Raw genomic sequence first — 16,755 nt, 5'->3', positions numbered from 1 at the left:
CGGATTTCATCAAAAATATCTTAATTTGTGATCCGAAGATGAACAAAGGTCTTACGGGTTTGGAACGACATGAGTAAATAATGACAGAATTTTCAATTTTGGGTGAACTAACTCGTTAAATATAATTGATCACGGGTTCAGAGTTTGTTAATTAGAACTGTGCTGTATTTTTAAAGATATTTACACTTTTTTCATCTTGATGTGTCATCGTTATTTTATAAATCAGTTCCTTTTTGTTAGAATGTTCCTTATACATACAAAAAGGCTCACAAGCACAATGGAGATTTGCTCAGATTCTATGTAGCCTATCCTGACCCATTTCTGTGACCACAAGGTCAAAAGTCCTCAACAATTTTATCAAAAAGTAGGCTACATATTAAGATAAAATCAACCAAAGCTACAGTAAAAAAAGTCAAATTCAGCTAAATGTTTTCGCTGATGTTTAAGTATGTGAATCATTAGGCTAATGATTATTTTAATGGCTTTTTAATGTAAGCAGCACCATAATAAACTTTTAAACATGTTAAACTGTACTGCAAACAATTGTATACAGGGATCCTGATTCCATCTCTCTCCACCAAGAGGTCATTGGTCCATTGGTTAATGGGAGTATGTCAGTTATTGATTAGTCTGGGTGAAGGTGGTTAAGCGGTTCATTGTATTAGCCTACAGAAGATGGTGGAGCCCAAGCCTATTGGATTGCAGGGGAACATCTGTCACCATTCTGCCTCATAGTGGACACATATTAGGCCTTTTCTAATTCAATAAATTCATAACAATAAGAAATCACGAGACATATAATTAAACAAATTCAAAATTCCTATTTCCTCCTGAAGCAGCTGAGCCGATGTCCAAGAGCGAGCGCGCGCCTCTCTCTGCTGCGCGCGCGTTCAAAATAAGAGCAGCTTCGGCTCCGCTCGGCTCTTTTCGTCTTCATCAGTATTCATACCGTGTCCACTGAGTTGAAACGAGTCTCAGAGACGGAGCCGCAAAGGAGGAGAGGAAGACTCCCGCATCATCGCGCCCGCTCTTTCCCTCAACAGCACCGCGGAATAACCAGAGCCTCTGCGCTTTAACTGTGGTTTATTTTAACATGTGTCGACTCTATATTGTTCCCGCTGTTTTGTGAACAGTGCGTGTTTGGTGGATGTGGTCGCGTGGATAAGCAGAAGACGATGATTTTGTCGGGTCTCCTTTTCCCCGCGTTATGGGGACTGGCGCTCGGCGGATCTCCGAGCGTCCAAATCGGTGAGCGCACTCCACCTGTCTACGCCTTTTAGATCATGCTCATAATTCTCATAATTCTGGTAACAGAAATGACATATAAAGGTCCTCTTTACTTGAGTACCATGTGCGAATTTCATGATAAAACGATATAATCTGTCTGTTTTGGGAATTTGAGACAGTGTGGTGATTCTTCTTACGATATAATTCTGAATAATTTTTTATGTATTAATTTCTCAGGCGGCCTGTTCCCCAGAGGAGCAGATCAAGAGTACAGCGCATTTCGGATCGGAATGGTTCAGTTCGGCACGGCCGAATTCCGCCTCACTCCTCACATTGATAACCTGGAGGTGGCTAACAGCTTCGCCATCACAAATTGCTGTAAGTCAACATGGAGTTTTTACCGCTTGAACTAATTAATTCCCCATATATAGCCTACTAATCTAGATGCTGTTATAAATTAGCCTGTCCATGCACAGGTGTGATCATAGCCAGTTTCCCTCCCTATATTAATTCATCCTGCATTTATGCCATATTACATATTATAGGAGCATGTATGGCAGGATCTATGTGTTATTCCTATTTGATTTAACACAGGATAGCTATCGCCTGCATACATGTGTTCTATTATTAACGCTGGTGTGTTATTTATTCCTTTACGCAACCCATGAAAGGACCGGGGGCTGGATGTTGGCAGTCACTCAGTTTATTATTCAAGCACTTTAGCTTCTAATGAGTCTGAACTGTGGCACATTTTGTTTCTTGCTGTCTGGTTGTGTAAACTATGCGTTGGGAATGGTCGTTATATAAACCAGTTTTTTTTTTTTTTTTTTTGGTTGGGGGGGGGGGTGATAATAATTACCATCCGCGGGAGCAGCATGATGATGGTTTCCACAGTAACAGAGAGGAGATGGCCCCGTTTTACCAGCATCTGCATAATTCGATGGCAAATGAAACAGCAGGTTGCCTCCTTCGAAACGTATTTGTGACATATCGTGTTGAATGTTTTACGGTACAATTTCTAGATTTTAATTTTGCAATAGTCTATGTATAATGAAAGGGTTTTTGACAGAGGTTTGCAAGGCATGAGGACCTCGCGCGTGTCCCTCCCCCACGCATCTTCTTAGGCTACATCTGAGGCATGAAGACCATGTAGGCTACTGAATGATGAAATGCTAACCCAATTCGAAAATGCGATTAATTATTAGTGCATTTGAGTTTGTGTCACATAGGTTAGAAGATTCTTTAAAATTGTTGGTCTTACATCACATCCAGACTGGTTTGAGTCAGATCTCTTCAATAGAGTGGTTCTGTTCAATGGATTCACAAATCCAGCCGGAACGATTTAGGGTGTGTTCACACTTGTAGTTCGGTTTGCTTGGTTTGTTTGGTCCGGACCAAAAAAAAACAACAACATTTAGTCCTGGTCCGCTTAGCGTTCACATTGCCAATTTAACATTGAACCTAAAGATACAGAACCTTAAGGCATAGGATATGTTCACAACCTGTTTGTTTGCTTTTATTACCTATATTTAGCGACGGAACTTACTGAACATCTAAAACAATGATGTGTGATTGTCTAAATGTGCTCATTGTGTGTGAGTAGCCTGCATATGATGCTATTTCTGTCAGGACCACTATCGTCAAATACGATTGACAATTAGCATACAGTTATGATTGGCGGTATGGTTCTGTTCAGGGCAAGAGCTCCCTGTGCATCCATGCAGCCTAGCATGGATAAGAGCAGGGAGAGCAGCAATAGCTCCCCTTAGGGTAAACAGAACAGAACCAACATGAATGAATTGCAGATATCATTAATTAATTTTAATGTACAACATAATTAGAGAATTTTAGTCTGATTCAGGGGGAATCAGAATGCCAAATCCTGACTGACGAGAGGAGGAGCTGGGGATGGAGGAGGGTAATTAGCTCCTGAGAAATGCGATAGCTTTTGATAATACTGACGAGCTTATATATGTATACAATGATAGACGTCGTATTCCTATAGGTAGATGTTGATCAGTTGAGACGAGAGTCAGCTGATGCGAGTTGACTAACGTGACCTGCCAGAACTGACGCTACGCTTAATTTTGACCAGCTGAGAACTCATGAAGAGCTTATAAAATGTGAAAAGGAGTCAAAACAGAGGCAAGAAAACCCTCTGTCAGACTCGCACACAAAAACGATCTGCTGCGATGAGACGTGGTTTTGCCTGTACCGAAATGTGATAGGCAACATTGCGACAATGACGAGAAAAAACAATACCTGTTTTTTCTCGTCATTGTCGCAATGTTGCCTATCACAGCATTCAGCATTCTGTCCTTTTAAGGATTGCATCTTGTGACGTCATGTCCCATTTTTGGTTTGTTTACCTGCCTTTGGTCCATGTTGCGTTCACATTTCATTCGAACCGGACCAGAGTCCATTTGGAAGTGAGACCCATCTTTTCAGCGATCCTGGTCCGCTTGTTTGGTGCTCACCAGGGTTCGGATGGCAGCGAGACCCATCTTTTCAGCGGTCCTGGGGCCTCATTTATAAAACTTTGCATAGGATTTGAGTCAGAAGTGGCGCACAGATGAAACATAGGACGTGCGTACGCACAGAAATATTCGGATTTATAAAACCGTGCGCACGCACATCCTACGCAGTTTTCCCTTAGTAAATCACAATCAGTTCTAAATGTAGCGCAGCTTTTGCGGCTTCATGTCACGCCCATAGTTGCCCATAAATAGTCCGTGAAATGCCCACAAGTTAATATTCATTGATTGCGAAATCATGGCAAACACAGAGAGGAAAACCAAGAAACGTAACTTCACTCAATAAGAGCGCAAGATCAGCCATTGTGCATCATTACGCATTGTGATGTCATCATGGCATTTTATTACCATCCATTTGACTGCATCTGACAAGCTACAGATGTGTTATGAGGATGAATTGCATAACATGCCAATATTATTGCAGAACATATTTCACTTTCTTTTTACAAATATGAGTTAATTTGCATTTCTGTTGTAATCTTCGTTTGATTTAGTTTGTTTTACACTGCAGATCGATCAAACGGCTGTTCGTGTAGGCTGTTAATTGTAAGACTTGTTTTGTGAAGTCTTCATGTTATTTATGAGAGGCAGTATTGCCATTACACAACGGTCTACAGTTTCACACACTTTCACGTGTTTCTTCCATCTGCCGACGGTGTCGCCATTTCTCATTTCACCCGTTTTTGTGCGTACGCCCGGGTCAGAGTTTGCGTGAAGGACCGCACATTTTCCCGTCAAGTTTGCTTTTTATAAATACCAATTATTGCGTAGAGAGCGGCGTACGCCTTCTTTTGTGCGTACGCAACGTTTATAAATGAGGCCCCAGATCCGCTTGTTTGGTGCTCACCGGAGTTTGGATGGCAGCGTTCACACTTATTCAAATGAATCATACTAACAGAGCAATCACACCAGGGTTCATTTTAATAGAACCAAACCTGCCAAGTGTGAACACACCCTATTCATTAATTGAACTGAATTGGCCAGGAGTGCATTTACTGTACAATGACGTAACTCGCTGCTTCAGTACCATAGTACGATGCATCGTTGAAGAAATCAACTAGCTAGTCACGACTGTTTCCCGAAACCGTTTTGTCGCAAATTGGTCGTTCAACCACATTGGTTAATGATGTCACAAAGGTGGTGGAGTAATAAGTGCTTTTAATGAATCTTTGAGATCTTTGAGAATTAATGCTAGATGTTTTGCTATAAATTATGGACATGTCATCTGAGGACTATCTCATATTTTTCTCAGTTATTTGCTTTATTTCTAGATTCAAGAGCACGTTCGCACATGCGCACTCTTTAAAAATGGTGCTTTAAATCTATTGACAAATTAAAAGACGTAAAGGACATTTGTATGTCTTCTAAATAAAAGTTACTGATTGTACTGAATGTCAGCTTGCGTATTTGGCTCAGGATAAGGATTTATTAAGTCCACGTGTAATAAAAACAAGAAACTATTCTTCTAACCACAGGTCGAGAGCCTGTCGTTCCAACCTCACAACTTTGCGATGCTGTTTGCGAATGTTCGTTTCGGGAAACACCGACTTGTTGAACTACGCTGATAACGATGGAACTTGCGAACATAGTTGGCTAACGATGCTTTTTGGAAAAAGTCAATAGGTGTGTTCGACTTGAAGCGACGATGCGCAGACCGATTGGTTTACATAGCGCCGCTTTAAGTCGAACACACGTAACAAAACTGATTCACTGAACTAAGAACTGTCTCTATCCAAAATGTCAGATTCGTAATGAGCCGAGAACCGATGAGTGAGCTGATGATACCAAGGTCAATTAGATTGAAACAACTGAAGGGACATTGCAGAAATGTTACAATTAAACATCTCGGAGATTAATAGTAGTTTAATGTAAATGCTATATTTATATAACTTTATTTAAATTTATATAAATTCTTTTATGTTTTTATGAGTTGAATCATGGCTGCAACAGACTGAACTGGGAAAGAAAACAAGCAACGTATTGAAACAAACAGCAATACGTTTAAAAAGAAATACGTTTAGAGCATTTAAATGTCACGTCAGAATGTCAAAAACCCTGCTATGATGTATTTACGTCATCATGCTAATGAATAATTTAATAATTTTTTTAACCACGTTTTTTAAACAACCCGTTTCGCAGAAATTAGGCAGACCTACTGTGAAATCTAACAAACAGGCTTTTGATAAATGATTCATATTGTAGATACATTGTTTTGTTTAACGATTGCATATTGTAAGACATCATTACAAAATAGAAATCTATGCAATGAAAATTTTACACGTCAAACACGTAGCTTGAATTGAGCAAATCTGAATTGGCCGTGGAGACACTTGGTTTGGCCTCTTTAGTGTATTTTTCACCCAATCCAATAACCTGAATGAGTTTTCTCTTGGTGGGCATGGCTCCTTTTGATGTCAAACACTGATGCTTCACAATGTGAGCTTCACTGCGACAAGACTGTCTCAGCGGCCTGAACAGCCGCTGATTCATGTGAGCGGCCTGCCCACTCTCACACACCCTTCCCACACGTACACACATCACACACACGAAAACTCAATGATACTTCAGGCCAGGGTACGCATACATAACATTATGGAAATTGCTTAGGCATTTTATCGTGAGAAGGGGTGTGGGATAGAGGGATGTGTTTACTGATTTGGGACTGCAAATATTTGAAAATTTGTATTCAGTGCATCTGGAAGATGAATAGGCCTAGTATTTAGTCATGCTATATTCAAACATGCTTAGACCTATAATGTTGTATATTTAACACACACAAGGGATTTCCTTTGCTGTTAGTTGTCACCCAAGCACATTCACCCACATGCAGATATATAAAGATGGCACTGAGCAGGGTTTTCTCTGAAATATATAAGCATATGATAAGAAACACACTGCCAGAAGAGCCCATTGTTTATACAGTTTATGGTCTACCATAGCGAAAAACACATTTATGCTGTAACATGCACTCTGTTATCGCTTGTTTGTAGCCTTGAGGTGGTTGAAGTGACTCATCGGAGACCCATCTTCTATTGACAGATATGTGCCCTAGAAAGGTTTCAGCATTGTTGTTGCTGTTACATGTTGTTTATTCTTCAGTGTGCAACAGTCACTGTTATTCTGTTCAAACACTTTCAACGGCATGTTTGCTTTCGGATAGTCCCATTTGCTTACGCATATTCCTTGATGATGTTAGAGTTTATGTTCCTGGAACACAGAAGCTTTTTTTCAGTAGTCAGATTGAATAACATTAATGTTAACACTGATCATACAATGCCTCGAGCTTGCCGCCAGATATGACATCCTATCACCCTATATACAACAACAACCCTTTACTGTGACGCACCAACAATTGTAACACAGCTCTATCGATTCCTTGATTCTGATTGGTTAATCGCAGCATTATTTTGTTTAATGTTAACTTATTTGTCTGTTTTACCAGGCAACTGATTCTTTACATGCTTGTTTCAAGTCTCACCTGTCATCTTTATCAATCTTTTCTTGTCACATAGAACAGATTCAACTCAGATCAATATTTATGGGCATTTGTTATTTATTTATTTGTTAAATAGCTGTGTTATAAATGGTGCATTAATGAATTACAGTAATGACTGGCTGACTCCACATTACTTCTTTTTTTTCTTTTTTCTTTTTTTGGAAAGAAATTAATACTTTAATTCAGCAAGGATGCATTTATTTGATCTAAAATAACAACATAATGTTACTAAAGATTTATATTTTGAAATGCTGTTGTTTTGAACTTTCTATTCATCAAAGAATCCTGAAAAGAATTGTAACAACTTTTCACAAAAAATGTTGACAACTGTTTCAGCATTCAATATGATAATAATAAGAAATGTTTCCTGATCACCAAATCAGCACAGTATAATGATCTCTGAAGGATCGTGTGTAATGTAATGAAAGTAATGATGCTAAAAATTCAGCTTTGCCATTACAAGAATAAATAAAATGTTGAAATATATTAATATAGAAAACAATTTAACAAATAAATGCAGCCTTAAGAGACTTTCAAAAATCTTACAGACCCCAAACTTTTGATTGATAGTGTTTCATTGAGCCAGTCATTCTAAGATTTTTCCCAGTGAAAAAGAAGAACATTTTTTCCCAGTGAAGATTTTTTTCCCCAGTGATGCTCCATTTTCAGTTTTTTAAATCAGGGTTTTTAAAAACGTTTTGATGCCACAAACCCCTAAATATGATGATCTTGTGAGAGATGGACATAACATTTATACACGTGTTCCAATTTATACTATGAAAAATGTATAATTTATTAATACATTTTACATAATTTACATTATATATTTCTCCTACCCACTACTAAATTGCTTTTATATGTATAAAGCTTAAGAGAAACATTAGAATAAAAGAGCTCTCAGTAGAATAAAATAATAATTAATCTCAAAATTCTTTAAAAAGCAGAAAGAATTAGGTAAATCTTTCTGTAAACTAATTTATATATATGTGACACATCAAAATAACAGTTTCTGCTGACACTGTATGTGGCACACATATAATATGCTCAGCATTTATAAAATGATCTCTCTGTAACTTCTGCTATCTCTTTCACACAACCACCAGCATGTTGAAGGCAGCATGATGATGGTGTGTGTGTTGTATGTGTGTGTGCTATATTAAAGATATTCACATCAGCGCGTCCAGAAGGGGGTGTGGAGGATTTATTGCTGAAGACAGGATGAAAAACGAGTGACTGAGCATTTTCTCTCCTTTACTGACAGTCCTTCAATCCAGCAATCTGCAATCACCTTGAGGAACAAAAAGGGGGGGGGATGCCAAGAAAAGAAGGGGTTTATTTAAAAAGGTTAGTTAATCAGGAGAATACAGTCGACTTTTGAACGAGGAATGTGTATATGACGTGATGATTTGGTGCTCTGCAGAGAAAACGGCTCTTTTAAAGTCATTAATGTGTATGTGCCTGCAAGGATAACCTGATCATTACAGCATGTTTTTGAAGGTTAAAGAGGATTGCATGTCAGAAGATGAATGAGGCCATCAATCTTTTCAAAAGTGATAGGATAAGAAAGTAGTGGGTGAAAAACATGATATCACTTGCTATTAAGAGGTGTGACACAAGTACATGTCCTTGGTTGTCGAGTAATGTTGCAACTTGGCGCATAAATACAGTATATACTAATTCAATTGATGTGCCATCCTTTTCAAAACAAAGTTAATTTGTTATTAATAATCGTGTGTTTTTGTTTGCATCCATTAAGTTCGGAAAAAAAAAGAAGAGTCAGAAGATATTGTCATTTGAATTTTTAAAGTATCTGAATTATCTTAAAATAGGCAGTACCACATGGTTATTAAAAAAATCATTAGATTTCCAGCAAAAATAACTACATTTAATCAAAATCACTCAAGCAAGTTGGTGTTCTGGGTACAATTGGAGCATCTGTGCTGGTATTGCTTTTCAGTTCAATAAACAAGTTAGGATTGAATAACTTACATTGTAAACACAACATTTCCAATTGCTTTGTCAACTTTCCCTCCACCAATGAAAAGTTTCAAATTAAGCCAAGGCTGAAATGAGTCTCCAAGCAACACAGTAGTTGTTTTTCATTCCTGAATGAAGCAGTGGGTTGAACGAATCAGATAAATTAATGATTCATTCAAATTTCTTTCAATTCAATTCAATTGACATTTATTTGTATAGAATGCTCAGCATCTGTCTCACCCTGAGGCCACAGGAGTGACTTTCCTGATGCTAACCTGAACACCCAACCTGCAAGAGAGAGAGAGTAAAATGGCCCCCAGCTAATAATAAGACATGATGGAACGAGCTAGACCAGGACCTTGATAGAGTTCTAGAGGCACTATTAGTAGGAACAACTGAGAAGAAAAATTTATAGTATGTCAACAATCATCTTCAGCATGGCCAGAGAATGCTTTGGCACAGAGGATTAAAGGGCATCAGTGGATCACCTGGAAAATGGCCCACCAGGAGGGAGAGAGATATTGAATCTGATAAAAGAAAGAAATTAAGACTCATAGGGGCAGATTTACTAAACAGGGCAAATTAGCGTGAGAGCGCAATTCCAAAACAGCGCTGGTGGGAATGGAAAGGTCTGCGTGTGATCTACTGACGACGCGCAAGTTAAAGAACACAGATGCAGTCAGCTCATTTCCATAATGACCAACGTAATCTACCAGGTAGTGTCTGGTTTAAGACATGTTTTTTTGGGCAGTAAATAATGGCGCAAACACCAAGTACATTGACGAGCACAAACCTTGCGTGATTCATTTAAATACTGTCCTCCCATACGAGTCTCGGTTACGTATGTAACCCTCGTTCCCTGAAGGAGGGAATGGAGACATAGTCGACGTTACGACTGATTGGGATCACGCTTAGGAATCACGCTTGTCATCTTCGAGTACTGATAAAACGAGCCAATGCACACTCTGGAGTGCAAGCTTTGCATCCACGCTCCACCCCGCAGTGTGGGTATAAATACGGAAGTGGATGCACGCACCTCTTGTTTTTCGCTGAGGATCCAAGCAGAGCCCGGAGTTAGTGGTGGTCCAGCAATAGTGGCGACGGGACTACGTCTCCGTTCCCTCCTTCAGGGAATGCGGGTTACATACGTAACCGAGACGTTCCCTTTCAGTCACTCACATTCGTCATAGTCGACGTTACGACTGATTGGGATCCCAATTAAAACGGCACTAGTACTGCCACCTTCCAGTGCCTAGACAAAAGCCTCCTGATCCCCCCGCATTATTGACAGGGCATAGGCCAGGGAAGTCACTGCTGTTCTGCAAGACCCACTCAGTCAGACTTGGATAACACTGGGAAAGCGTGCCCTTTCGTTGGAAAGGAATACGTGCAGAAGCCACATCCTGCCCGTATGGAGGTAACATGTACCAAGGGATCACAACATATGGACCCAGCCTAGCACAGGTTCCAACAGTGCATACGAGTGTTAGGCCTGGCCTCGGACGCTCCACCCCGTCCGATGCCGAAGGGTGTGGAGGAACTCAGCAGGGTTCCGCTAAAGAGGAACTCTACTGGAGCAAGAACGGTGTATGGTCCAGTCCATAGGAGGCGCAGAAGCCGACACTTCGAACTGGGCTGACAGTTAAACTGGCTTCATGTTAAGGGAGCCCACAGAAAGCAACTGTCTCGACACATAGGCTATTTTTCTAGCAAATGTGCTGATGTCGCCCAGCCCGCAGCTCTAAAAACATCTGTCCCTGTGTCAACGCCCAGGAAGGAGCTACACTCTCTCTTTGGAGAGGCTCACTACCCAGCTGGGCACGGTGCATGTTGGGTAAACACACCAAGATGATGGCAACCACTATCTAGTGGGCCAACCTCTGCTTGGAAACAGCCTTCCCGTCTGCTGGTCTCTGTAACAGACAAGAGCTGGTCTGAGGTCCTGAGTCTTTGTATTCTGTCCTGTTATAACCGCAAGGAGCGGAAGGAACAGAGAAAAGCCAGGGCTGGGTCTGCCTCCTCCGGGGCAGCGCTTGCAGGCTCACCACCTGGTCCCGTTTTAAGGGAGAGGTAGGAACCTTGGGCACATATCCAGGCCGGGGTCTCAGGATATCGCGAGAGTTGGCCGGCCCGAATTCCAGGCACGATTCGTCGACCGAAAATGCATGCAGGTACCCTACCTTCTTGATAGAGGAAGCAAGCAGGAGAACCGTTTCTTTAAAAAAAGGATTTTTAACTCACCTGCCTGCCGACTGAAGGGAAGGTCTCTAAGTGCAGTAGAACCAGAGATAAGTCCCAAGAAGGTATAGAGGGGGCGCAAGGTGCAGACTCTTTGCTCCCCTCAGGAACCTGACAATTTTTGGATCCACTGCATCATGATGTGCGCCTCGCTCCGACCCATCTTGCAGGAAAGAAAGCACGGAAGTGATTGAACACCTTCGGGGGTCTTCTCGGTGAGAAGAACGCCACTCAATGAACAGGTTCCACTTCAGGTCGTAATCACAGTGAAGCACTAACTTTCTTCGCCCTCAACCGGCTGTCAGAGAAACAAACACAAAAAGGAATGCTGTTAAAACAGCAGTTGAGAGCTCAGAAGGCTCGCAACCACCGCTGCATTCGCGCTGTAGAAAAACCAGAACCAGGAGATACTTCTAGAAGAAGCACTAACACACTCGCTTGTAAATCAACACTCTTCAGAGACACCGTCATGAAGACCGATCGGCTCCGAAGCAAAAGACAAGTGGTGCGTGCATCCACTTCTGTATTTATACCCTGCGGGGCGGAGTGTGGATGCAAAGCTTGCACGCCAATGTGTGCATTGGCTCGTTTTATCAATACTCGAAGATGACAGGCTCCCTAAACGTGATCCCAATCAGTCGTAACGTCGAAGTTGAGCGACTGAAAGGGAACTCCTACAAATGCATATAGGTCAGCTGCAAAAATAACTATCCACGCCTTTTCAGTGCTAATTTTTTTCTTTTGTAAATCCTGACAGTAGTTTTTTACCGCCAAAAGAGGGTTTGTGCTGAAACCCCTGAGGAAAAGTTTGACACCAGTTAACCAAAATGGAGAGAAACCCAGGAAATTGTACAGAAAGCCTAATCAGCATCTGCTCCAGGACCAAGTGGTATGCCTTATAAAGTATACAAGAGATCTCCGCAGAAATCTCTCGCAGGTTATGGAAACTATTGCGTAGGATATGGGCAAAGGGCATCATCATATTGTCCTGGAAAAGAGTGGACCAAAGGAGCAAAGGCAAGAATGAAGTTCTACCAGAAAGACTCGGGAGGCAAAATGACATAACAAAGCATCCATTTATTAACAGCCCAGCAAGTATTGTGTTATAAAGTTCTTTGGCGTAGGTCCCGTCCGTAGCTCGCAATCCGAGGCTAACGGAATCTTCATTTCCTACCTGAAGACGAAGGCAGGGGCGCAGCCGACCCCCTGGGAGGTATGGGCAGGGACCATCCTAGTGGTGGTGGGGAGGATGGAGTACTAGAACACGATTGGTTAGATGAGAAGGTAATAAGTGATGTAACAATTGAGTCTTCATGGCAGAACTTACGCTAAAGCTTTCATTTCAAACCAAGGAAGTCAAGAATTATGGTGATCAGTAATGGGAAAATGACTAGTAAGTTCCAACTTAAAGTCCAGGGGGAGGTTATACCATCAAATGATGAAGTCCCTGTAAAATGCCTAGGAAAGTGGTATGTTCCCTTTCTTAATGACAGAAGCAGTGTATTTAGGACAGAGAGACAGGTGGAAGAATGGTTGAGAAAGATAGAATGTTCAGGCTTACCAGGTAAGTTCAAAGCCAGGCTCTTTCAACATGGTCTACTACCAAGACTTATGTGGCTACTCATAATTTATGAAGTGCCTTAGACATTGAGAGGTGATTTAATAAACACCTTTCCAGGTGGCTCGGAACTCCCCCAAGTTTCATGCCAGTAGGGCTATACATAGGATCTGGACAGTTACAGCTACCCCTATCGACAGTGGTTGAAGAGTACAAAGTGATGAAGTGCAAGGCTGTTATGATGCACAGAGATTCTGGTGAAGATCAGAGGTGCAGGCGTCATCACAAGTGCAGGACACAAGTAGGTAACAGATGCAGCAGTGGCACAAGCAGAGAACAGGCTGAAGTTGAAGGACATCATTGGGAATCAGTGCATGGGTGGGGAGGACTTTCAACTACCCATTTGGCAATGGGGGAAGGCAGACCTAATTCAGAGGAGAGAAATGATCCAGGCTAAGGTTTTACACCACTTTTAACCCCGGGTAAAGGAGCGTTTCACACTTGTAATTTAGATGCGGGGTTAGCACCACTTTTTACCCGGGGTTATGTTTGTACTGTGTGAAATGATGCGGTGTTAGAATGTTACAACTAGATGCTTAGCAACCGACAACCAATCACGTGCCTTATGTTCACGTGCTTTGGGCAGTCACAGAAATACCACGCTAGAGCCGTGGAACTTTAAATTACAGCCTGCAGATGTTACACTTACCCTGCTGTAACTATATGAAACAAGGGGGTAACAAGTACCATGTTAGTAATTACAAAGAAAAATGTTGCAATAGTTTTAGTTTTACTTGGCTTGAAACACGGCAGACCAGCTGCACTTTTTTTTATCAAAATAACATATCAGCTACTCTATATATACATGGAGATCCAAGTGTTGTGTTTTATCATGTTATTTTTGTAATTTATTTGCCTGGAAATGGCTGAAAAGAGGTAAGCTTGTTTTCCACTGCATTGCCCGTTGATGATGCAATGCGCTTTTGTCAGGTAAATCCTAGCAGAAACTCATTTAATAATTTCCCGAGATTTCCAGTTTTGTTGCTAAGTCATCTCAGATGGTTGTATACAAGTGCACAACAAAGAAGATGAGTAACAAGTAAAGTCTTTATTAGATCCACACGGAGGAGAAGTAGCAAACAATCATAAAAAACTGACAATACTGGACGATGAACTGAACAGAACTCAGGGTTTAAATCACAGGGATATAATTGGAAGAACAGAAACAGGTGTGGGATGAAGGACAGGGAAGGACGACAGGGAAGCCGGATGAAAGGAGACGCCCAGTGAAGCCGAGGGGGTGCAGGGTCAAGGCGCAGCCGGAGACCTGGAAGTCCATGGTGGAGGCAGAGTGACACCTGACAGATGTTGAGCTGAAGAAACGAAGGAGCTTGGAGGAGTCCTAGGGCTGACAGGCTATGGTGGAGCTGAGGGAACGCAGAGCCAAGGCAGAGCCGACAGGCCGTGGTGGAGACATGGTCCTGGAGGCCCAAGGTGACCACACACTGAGCTAGTGGACGGGAAGCTCGAGGTGGAGCTGAAGAGCCACACGGCGCTAGCGGCGGGGGCAGAGCTGAGGAGCTGGACAAAACCCATCCGAGCCGACGGATCTAGGGGACTGGCCATTGCCAGCGGAGGAGATAGGACTAGGAAACCAGTAGGGAACATCAGAGGAGGATGGGACCAGCAAAGAAGGTGAATATTCGAGGGTGGAAACTTGGGTGAGAACTGGATCCGTCATCCATAGATTTATAAGGCACAGATCCGCTCCTGGCTGTGGGATGGACTCCGTAGACTCCGGGGCTCTGGTTCCGGGACGAACACGGTGGCTGCCTCGAGCTAACAGGTAGTGATGGAGAGACCACCTCTCGAAGCCTCCATCTCAAATACCCCAACAAATTCCAGTTTTCGGGGAGGAGACACAACGCTGGTAAGTCACGGGATGGCTGTATACAAGCGCACAATGAAGAAGATGAGTAACAAGTAAAGTCTTTATTAAATCCACACAAAGGAGAAGTAGCAAACACAACCATAAACACTGATGATACTAGGTGATAAACCTAAACAGAACATACGTTACATAATCTCAATCATGTATCCAGTAATAATAGAATATGTACCCCATAGTTAAAAATACCCAGAGCCATTAATGCACAGACGTTCTGGAACTCGCAAACGCAAGACATATTCACTCAGGGTCTGGGGTATGATTCTCTGTGAAAAATAGCCTATCAGAGCCGCCACCTGGTAGTAGTAATGACGTTACTGATGACACACTATTTGACCAGGGGAAGAAGTTTTGTGCCCTTCAAGTAGAGTACTTGCGAGTTCCGAGCACATGAATGACCAAGCAAAGTTGTATTTACAAGTGGGAAACTGAATTCTTAATGATACACAAGTCGTGACAGTGGAAGGAGATTGTCGATTTTAAACATGACAAATACTGATCTATAATAGGCTAATATCATATATCTTTAATCATAGGCAACGATGTATGTTTCTGCCGGTGGGTGCCCATGCTACTAGAGAACTGGCTGACTAAAATCAGCTTGAAATTCTATCATGAATGAAAATCTCATGAAATAAAGATGAATTTAAAGGTGCTATTTGATCAGTCAATCGCAAAAGTCTAGTAGTTGAAAGCTTCTGGCAACATCTGTCTGACAAACATCTGTCTGTCTGAAGCTCGGTAGACATGACGTGAAGAAACTCAGGCTTGGCAGACATGACATGAAGAAACTCAGGCTCGGTAGACATGACGTGAAGAAGCTCAGGCTCGGTAGACATGACGTGAAGAAGCTCAGGCTCGGTAGACATGACGTGAAGAAGCTCAGGCTCGGTAGACATGACGTGAAGAAACTCAGGCTTGGCAGACATGACGTGAAGAAACTCAGGCTTGGCAGACATGACGTGAAGAAACTCAGGCTCGGTAGACATGACGTGAAGAAACTCAGGCTTGGCAGACATGACGTGAAGAAACTCAGGCTTGGCAGACATGACGTGAAGAAACTCAGGCTCGGTAGACATGACGTGAAGAAACTCAGGCTCGGTAGACATGACGTGAAGAAGCTCAGGCTCGGTAGACATGACGTGAAGGAACTCAGGCTCGGCAGACATGATGTGAAGGAACTCAGGCTCGGTAGACATGATGTGAAGGAACTCAGGCTCGGTAGACATGAAGTGAAGATCCGGAGGAAGACAGGGTACAATGTGTCGAAATCAATTAAGTTTATTTCCTCAGGACTTTGGATGAGGATAGAAACAAGGGACCCAGGAAGAGGGGTCTCGGCGGGACGAGACTTTGGAAGGGTAGCGGGGACGGAAAGATTTGCAGGTGGTGTGGCGAGGAAGATGGTTGGAGATGGTTGTTGAGTGGAGATGTTATCTTCAGCCTCACCCATGGTGAAGGCTGATCCACTCAACAACAGCACATGATCCAGGTATTGAGTGAAAGGTTCTGGCCTTACGGCTGAAGTTGGCTTGTGCAGAGGATTGTCCAGTCCAAGCCTGAAAACTTTCGCTAGGATGTCATCTGTCCAGTTGACCTGGTTTGAAATCTCCAGGAAATCTTGCACGTATTCCTCGATCAGACGGCCAGATGTTGACAGATGTTCTCTCTGCAGATATATATATATATATATGTCCCAGACTCCCAATGTAACGCTTGGTTCCCAAAGGACGATGAAGACAACAAAGATAAAAATAATGAGAGGATTTATTCCGAA

General features: G+C 42.2%; 1 protein-coding gene across 2 annotated transcripts in view; it reads left to right on the top strand.

Moving 5' to 3' along the window:
- Positions 1–1,140: 1,140 nt before the first annotated feature.
- gria2a (glutamate receptor, ionotropic, AMPA 2a) overlaps positions 1,141–16,755 on the top strand; it is a gene marked incomplete at its 3' end in the record, with an annotated part of 34,523 nt that continues 18,908 nt past the window's right edge. For both annotated transcript variants that reach the window (XM_081361362.1, XM_081361361.1), the window contains exons 1-2: positions 1,141–1,248; positions 1,465–1,605. In XM_081361362.1, coding sequence (XP_081217488.1) covers positions 1,176–1,248; positions 1,465–1,605 — 214 coding nt within the window. In that variant the 5' untranslated portion in view covers positions 1,141–1,175. The remainder of the gene's footprint in view (positions 1,249–1,464; positions 1,606–16,755) is intronic.

Source organism: Scardinius erythrophthalmus (assembly GCF_964197995.2).
Source record: "Scardinius erythrophthalmus genome assembly, chromosome: 3".
Lineage (NCBI taxonomy): Eukaryota > Metazoa > Chordata > Actinopteri > Cypriniformes > Leuciscidae > Scardinius > Scardinius erythrophthalmus.
Note: the sequence above shows the minus strand (reverse complement) of the source record. Positions and strands in the feature narration are given on the sequence as shown.